At 35.7% G+C, this 7,705-nt stretch overlaps 1 protein-coding gene across 1 annotated transcript in view; it reads right to left on the bottom strand.

Moving 5' to 3' along the window:
* Positions 1-1,240: 1,240 nt before the first annotated feature.
* LOC111057817 (6-phosphogluconate dehydrogenase, decarboxylating) overlaps positions 1,241-7,705 on the bottom strand; it is a 28,981-nt gene continuing 22,516 nt past the window's right edge. Inside the window, exons 5-9 of the mRNA XM_039423242.1 lie at positions 6,808-6,892; positions 5,912-6,147; positions 4,565-4,698; positions 2,577-2,799; positions 1,241-1,673 (exon numbers count right to left, since the gene is read on the bottom strand). Coding sequence (XP_039279176.1) covers positions 1,554-1,673; positions 2,577-2,799; positions 4,565-4,698; positions 5,912-6,147; positions 6,808-6,892 — 798 coding nt within the window. The 3' untranslated portion in view covers positions 1,241-1,553. The remainder of the gene's footprint in view (positions 1,674-2,576; positions 2,800-4,564; positions 4,699-5,911; positions 6,148-6,807; positions 6,893-7,705) is intronic.

Genomic DNA, 7,705 nt, shown 5'->3' with positions numbered 1-7,705 from the left:
TTGTGAGTGTTTTTACCAATCACCCCACGTGTCTACTGGTCACATTTACTTTTCTATTGGTCTTCAGTCACATCCATAAATTGTAGAATGAAAATAAGATATGTATTCATTAAAATTCTTGTCATTAAGAGATTATTTTGCTGGGATCTCTATATATTATATCTATGTGTAATTTTAATGATGAGACTGACATTTTTCATTCACTCATGTGCAATTTATTTTATGAAATTTGGATAAAAAGAAGTTTTGGACTGTAGTCTGTTTCTTTGTCCTTAAGTTGATTGTAAATGATAAATAAATAAAATATCAACAATTTCTTTCATATTGGATGCATTTTGATAGGTTCTGAGTTTGCTAGATTAGCTTGTTGAGATTGCTCAATTACTGGTTACGCGTTGTGACTTAGAATAAGCATACAGGAAAAGGATAATTATCGTAAAGTTGAACGAGCAAGGCCAAAATTTTGAACACTATGACTACCAGCACTTGTAAAATGAATGTGTTTAAATAGCAAGACTCTAGCACCTGATAGCTTGAACTAACAGAACTACGAGGATGACTGGCTTGAACTAATTCTCAAATCTGCCAAATTATTCTACCAAACTCAATCAGTCCACTAGACCAAATCAGTACACCAAAGTAGGGGATGATTTCTCTATGGTTGTGGAAGATCTTTTTTGTAGTTTGCAAAGTCCCTTGACTTGAGTTTATAAGAGAAAGTCTCTGCATTGTGGGCTATGAACTATCCAAGTATTTCCTCTCGGTGTGCTGACTATAGAAGACTTTTGACTAGTTGATTCTGTAGGAAATATTACCATTTTAATTTTTTTCCTGCCACAAGCTGCTATACTTTAAAATTTCAATGCAGAATACTCCAACAAATGTTGACATAAAATATTAATATCGTGTGACCTAGCTGGCTTAGGTCTGGTGTCAAAGGTTTCAGGTCGCAACTGATGAATTTCAGGGCCTCTGACATGACCTAACGACTGCTTTTTAGGCAGCCTGGACCGACGGCTTAACGTGTCCATCCGAAACACGGGAGTGGCCCGAGAAAAATATCTTGCCGGGCTGGGATTCGAACCCGATGCCTTTGGATTACAAAGCCAGCATCTAATCCACTCGACTACGGCCACTCCAATGTTGACATGAAAGCAGTGGTGAATATAGTATAAAAACATGAAACCATTCTTATATAAATAAATATACACTAAACAATTAAACAGAATGATGACTCAAATTATTATAATAAATATACGAAGAGTTTATTCTCAACTACAAAATATAAAATTCAAAAATTAATCACTCTTCCAGGTTAAGTAGTGGTTGGAACAAGGTTGGACAGAATGATTTTATCATTCTCCTATCCTAGGAATATTACAAACTTGAATAACATATCTTTTGACAAAAATTGAATCTCATAAATAAAGTTTGACATAGACTATTTACATTTAAAACAAAAATGGGACAGTTTTTAAAGCGTATTTTCAAGTGAATATAAATAGTGGAATGTGTTCATAGTTACTTGTGATTTTAGTTCATAGTTGCTTGGTTCAAGCATCGTAAGTACTAGCAGATACGTTTCCTCCATGTCCGGTCCAGTTGGTGTGGATGAATTTGCCAGGGGCGGTCAGCAGCTCGTAGGTATGTGCACCGAAGTAATCTCTCTGAGCCTAAAATTGAAGAAAAAAGTTACATTAAAACTGTTGACAGTCTCTTTTAATTTTTGGGCATGGTTTTCATAAGGTGTTTCAAAATAGATTTGCATCAAGATGATGAAGACAGATTGGTTCAAAATATGAAACAAATTTTCTCAAAAGAATCATCTCGAAGTTTCGAAAGAATTGGCTCCAGAGCTTACTTCGCCCCACCACCACAGCCCATTTTAGCAAGAAACATGGATTTTCCTTCTCTTCACTAAATTGAAAACTTGTGACCATAGTTCTCTGATAATTATATTTTTTCCAGTACATTAGACTAAGCTAATTCTGAGGCTGAAACATACAGTTAGGTAGGTACGGTACCGTGAAAGATGAATTAAAATTAATACTTTATAATATTATGTAATAATTGGAAATACTCAGAACCGACATGGCACTTATGGAATAATAACAAAATTAAGGTTTTTTTCAATATAATGGCACATTTTTTAAAAATATTATTATTGAAGGTGGCACGTCAATCCAAATTTAAATCCACCTACAGTAGCGTGTTCAAATATGCACCATTTCTAGAAAACATCACCCTATTTTCTATTTTTAACATAAATTAATTTGCTTTTGCTGCGCATTTTTCCTTCCTTTTTTGATTATCAAAATGGGATGATAAGCCCATTTATTTTTATTGTTATTAGCCCACTGCCTTTTTACGTTCCTATTCCAATTATTATTGATTCCAGTACTGGAGGGGATTAATATGGGAAAGAAAGAGTTGAGCGGCCCCCACACATGCATTAAGACGATTTGTACAACATTGGCGTGTAGCATGGTGTATCGGAGAAATGGCAGCAGTTTTAAGGAGATCAAAAATGTGACTGAGGATATAATAGAGAAACTGGTATTGAGGCGTATAATTACCTGTAGGAGATTGGCAGGCAGCCGCTTCCTCCTGTATCCGTCGTAGAAGGCGAGCGCCGTGCTGAAGGCGGGCGTCGGGACGCCAAGGAGGGCTCCCTGCGACACGACGTCACGCCACGCCGCCTGACAGCTCTGCACAGCTGAGCTGAAGAACGAGTCCAGCAGCAGATTGGTCAGCTTCGGGTCGCGCTCGAACGCTGTCTTGATGTTGCCCAGGAACACACTGCAATCGTAGATGGAGACATAAATTTTTAGAACATTTATTATATGCGTTATATTCAGCAAAACTCCTTGCAAGTGATGATTGGGGTACTGGTTGTTTCAAGAGAGGTGCAAGGGAAATATGAATGCTCATTATGCATGGAACAAGACGGTAGTGGTGAAGCTATTAATTGAAACGAATTTTAGATGTGTATTCCACATTCAACAATTTGTTTCACAATAAAATTTCATAGATTTGCAGAAGCGATTTTAAAACCACGGTTAGTCAAGGTGATATCATTAACTTAGCAACTGAGCATACATTCCATGACCTCCACCGTTTACTTCTACATAGGCCTACCGTGCTGACACCCATTTCATCAGGCACTTCCGTATCTTCGTCCTTTGGGTAAGAGAGACCTGAAGACTTTTACATGTTTAATAAATAGATTAATGTGGACATAATTGAGAACAAAATGCTCTATTACTGGTTATCAGCAGACTCTAAGCTGTTCACATGATAAAAGTTTGTATAATATTATCAGCTTATAAGAAAGTATATGCCAAAAAAGCATTCAACACAATAAATCATCCCGATCTAGCAGTGTATTCAATACTTCCCAACCCCAACATAGATTTTATGGTAAACGATTGTAATGCACATGCACTCGTGAGATATGGACGTTATGTGCTCAGACACCGGTAATATACTTGTGTCGTTCTGGCTCCTATGGAGAGGTCCACGTTATAATGGTATTATAACAGTATTATAGTATATAACAGTATAATATCGGGGACCGAGCTTCGCTCTGGAGTAAAAAAGCATAAACAATTTATTACGAAAGAAGAAATTATAATAACATTCATAGTTCATACAGAAATGTTCTATCTAATCACAGTAAATTGAGATTAATTCCCGGAGGAACGCAAAAATTTCCCTCACATAGGCCCGGTTGCACAAAAGCCAATTAAATTTTAATCCTGATTAATTTCACGTGAACCATATCAGAGAAGACCATTTCAAAAAGATGGATCTACTGGAATTAATCAGGATTGAAAATAACCCGGCTATTTTGCAACCGGTATTAAGTACCTGATTGATAAAAAAGTTCAACAGCTGAGTCATATTTTTGACACAGTCCCACACACATGAACTCGCTCACTCACTTCCATCATCAACAGACGACGAAATAATTATTATCAACTGTTTTTCAAGGATGAATAATAATTATCCTTTTACTGTACATCAGCGAGTTTTCCCAGGGATGAGACCTAGTGCAATCGAATTTTTATATTATAAACTTACTATTTTCTGAATTTCGTGAGAATCGTTAGAGCCGTTTTCGAGATCCGATGAAATACAAACATCTAAACATATAAACAGAAATTGTTCCTTCAATAGTATAGGATATTAGTGGCAGCTACTAAAATTCCGACTATTATTGCTGTAAGAAGGGCAAAGGGTTCGGATGCTGCAGTGTCTCTGTGTGATGGTGTTTTGCCACTACTGTCGGCTACTAGTGGAAGCTACTATTATTTATATGTGCAGGGGGCTTAAAATATAAGACTCAGTGAAATTTGTTAAAGGGTCTTTGGATCTACTGATGTTTTGAACCAGCAAAGTAACGCAGTAGATAATCACTGCAACAAATTCATATAGAAATATTGTTGATCATTCGACTTGAAGATTTTTACGTTGATCACTTGTGGAGAAAGATTCCTTGACAGGAGTTCATCTCAACAACACACACATTTTTAATAGTTTTGAAAAATAAGAGAGAACATGCCTTCTGATGATGCAGCCACCTCGCCACATGAGGGCGATTCCTCCGTAGTTAAGGTTCCAGTCGTAGATCTTAGCAGCTTCTCTCATCAGCATGAAGCCTTGAGCGTAGGAAATGATTTTCGAAGCATAGAGAGCCTGCAAATTCAACCAAAATATATTATGTTAGAATTGATTACTTTTAAATTCTATTTGTGAATTATAAGAATAGTCTATTTTACCTGGTAGAATAAAACACCCAGTTCCATTTTGCATAGTGATTTGACTTTATAATAAGAGTGATAATAATAGACTACAATTATAAGAATGATATGACTATGTTGAATCCAAACCAAGGTTTTTGCTCTGTACATGGTACGTTACTGTGAGGCAATATTATATTGTCTCATATAATAGTAATGTACTGACGTACAACTGGTTAGACTTTTTCTAGTGTATTATAGTTATTCAAACTCAATTTGATCTAATCAGCTTCAATTTTTTAATATGTTTTAACAATGTAACATCAAATTTATTGTGATTTTTGCAAGTTTATTTTTTTAAATTATAATTATAATTCTGGTATTGTTAATAATAACTATTGAATTATTTATAAAATCACTGATTCTATTTACTTTCTTAGTAAGGGATACTCGTATTTACAAAGAAATATAAAAATAGTTGAAATCGTATTTTATTTAAATAAAATAAAGTTAGAAACAGGGTACTTTAATGTTTTATTTCTATGTAATCACTGATTGTATACCGGTACCTATTGTTTATGGCAAATCAATTTTATCTTATCTCAAGTTCTCAAGTTATATTTTCCAACTAGCCCAATAAGAAAACAGAAACAAAATTAAAACGATCATTATTAATTTATGTATTCACAAATACACACAATCTAGTCACTTATTATACATATTATGTATAATAAGTTCTCAAGTTATAAATTTGATGTATTATGATTATGATTAAAACGAAACGAATCTACCATTAAAAAAAATTGATCATGTGAATATATTGAGCGATTGAAAGCTTAGAAAAAAATATCCTAAGAAGATATTCCATGTTATAGGTCGTTTATGTTCCAAATTTCAAGACCATTTTTTGTTAAATCGAGCCAATTACTGTCGACAACTGTCGATTATTACTGTTTTGGCCAGGTGAGAGTCTTTAGAACGGCACAGTATGAGAGACTGCCAGTGTCACATAGTTTTACGAAAAATAACAACTAGGACAATCGGCTTGAGTTAACAGTGAATTTTGGAACTGTTACCGAGTTAGGGCATGAACGCCCTGCCCTACACACTGGGGTATTTTCTTATGCTATAATTTCTATAAGTTGAAAGTGATTTTTGTCTGCACCCACCTGCCTGATACTGTCGAGGAACTTCTTCTTGTCGCCCTTGTAGAGGGTGGTCGAGGGCCCCTGCAGCACGGCGCTTGCCTTGTGGCGTTCGTCGATGAGCGAGGAGAGGCATCGCGAGAACACCGACTCTCCGATCAGGGTGACCGGCATGCCGTAGTCCAGTGCGGCGATTGCTGTCCACTTGCCCGTGCCCTTCTGACCCGCGCTGTCTCGGATCTTCTCCACCAGAGGTTTGCCTGCAATTACATGTGATTTCAATATAATAATAATGCAATAATTAATAGGGGTATTCACAATGTTGGAGTTAGCTGGCTAAGTCGAGCTATTCGCTAACTTCTGTTATTTGCTAAGTCTGTGTTAACTCAATGCTATAGAAGTACGTTAGAAAAAAAATAGCAGACAGCGCACGTTTGAGTCCGCTAACTCTAGCTAACTCTGTTAAAACGGCGGCCATATCTGTTTTTGGTCATATTTGGTAGCAAAAGTGAGGTTATAAACTTTGAGTTACACAAATTATCTGCTTGGAGCGCTATTGCAGTTAGCTTATACACAAAGTAGAAGGAATCTCTTCCTTCATCTCTGTGGCTCATAGCAGTTGGTTTCAGATGGGGCGTTCACAATCCAGAGTTATCAAATAGCACTTTAGCTGGCTAAAACAACCCCTATCTGTTTCCAGGTATTTTGGAACATGTCAGGCTACTTATTGATTTATTGTAACATTTTCGTGTGGAATCATACAGGACTACAAGAATATGGACTGTGGGACAAGATGATGAATTGTTATGTGTTATTGACATTTGAACTTGATTAATTAATGAATAGAAATATACAAGTAGAATAAGATAGTAAGCAAATATCAGAGAATAGCACGAAATTAATTATTAGTGTTTCCATACCATCTGTGTCCTTGAATTTGAGAATGTTTGTAGTAATTTCAATCAAAAATGAGTCCAATTCTCCTTTGTTCCATTCTTCGAAAACCTGCCACATAGAAAAAACATAACAATTAGCAGAATGAACTGAGCACTTGAGAGAAGTATCATATGCAACTTAATTAGTTTTCAGACAACTCGATATCTAAATTCATCAAACTAGACCAGGCAACGGAAGCTCAAAAAAAGGTGTAGAGTAAAATGTTTGAAATACTTTTGACTCTGCAACTTTGTTCGGACTTGTTAGGAGGTGAACAAATCAAAAGTTCCAATCCCAACCATTTTTGTTGAGGGGATGAGGGTGACTTGGAAGTTGATTTTTCCGTATTTTGCTTAAACTCTTATATCTTGGAAACAATGCGCCACACCGACATGACCAACCATATACATCTTAAACCTTATAAATTGCTTCAAGTTATGTCCAATCTAGGTTTTTTTAATATCTTTCCTAATTTTGTGATTTACATTTTCGAAAGTATCATTTTTTTAAACAGGTCCTAATTTTTTTTAGCTCCTAATTTTTTCCTTTTTGGAGCATAATAACTATAGAGAAAATATAGCATAAAAATATATCAAATGATATAGGGCATTTATGTTCCAAATTTCACTTTTAACTCAAGCCGATAGTGGTAGTAGTTCTTTTTCATGAAGCTATGTGACGCTTGTGGTCTTTCATACTGTGCCGTTCTTACACTCTCACCCGGCCATGAAAATAATAATAGACAGTAGTCAACAGTAATCTGCTTGAGTCAACAGAAATCAGCATGAAATTTGGAACATAAACGACCTATACCATGGGATACCTTCTGTTGTATTTTCTCTATGATATCACTCTCCAACAATGAACGTAAAAAGTTGCTTA

Source organism: Nilaparvata lugens, chromosome 3 (assembly GCF_014356525.2).
Source record: "Nilaparvata lugens isolate BPH chromosome 3, ASM1435652v1, whole genome shotgun sequence".
NCBI classification, from domain to species: domain Eukaryota; kingdom Metazoa; phylum Arthropoda; class Insecta; order Hemiptera; family Delphacidae; genus Nilaparvata; species Nilaparvata lugens.
The sequence above is the reverse complement of the archived record's forward strand: the minus strand, read 5'-3'. Positions and strand labels throughout refer to the sequence as shown.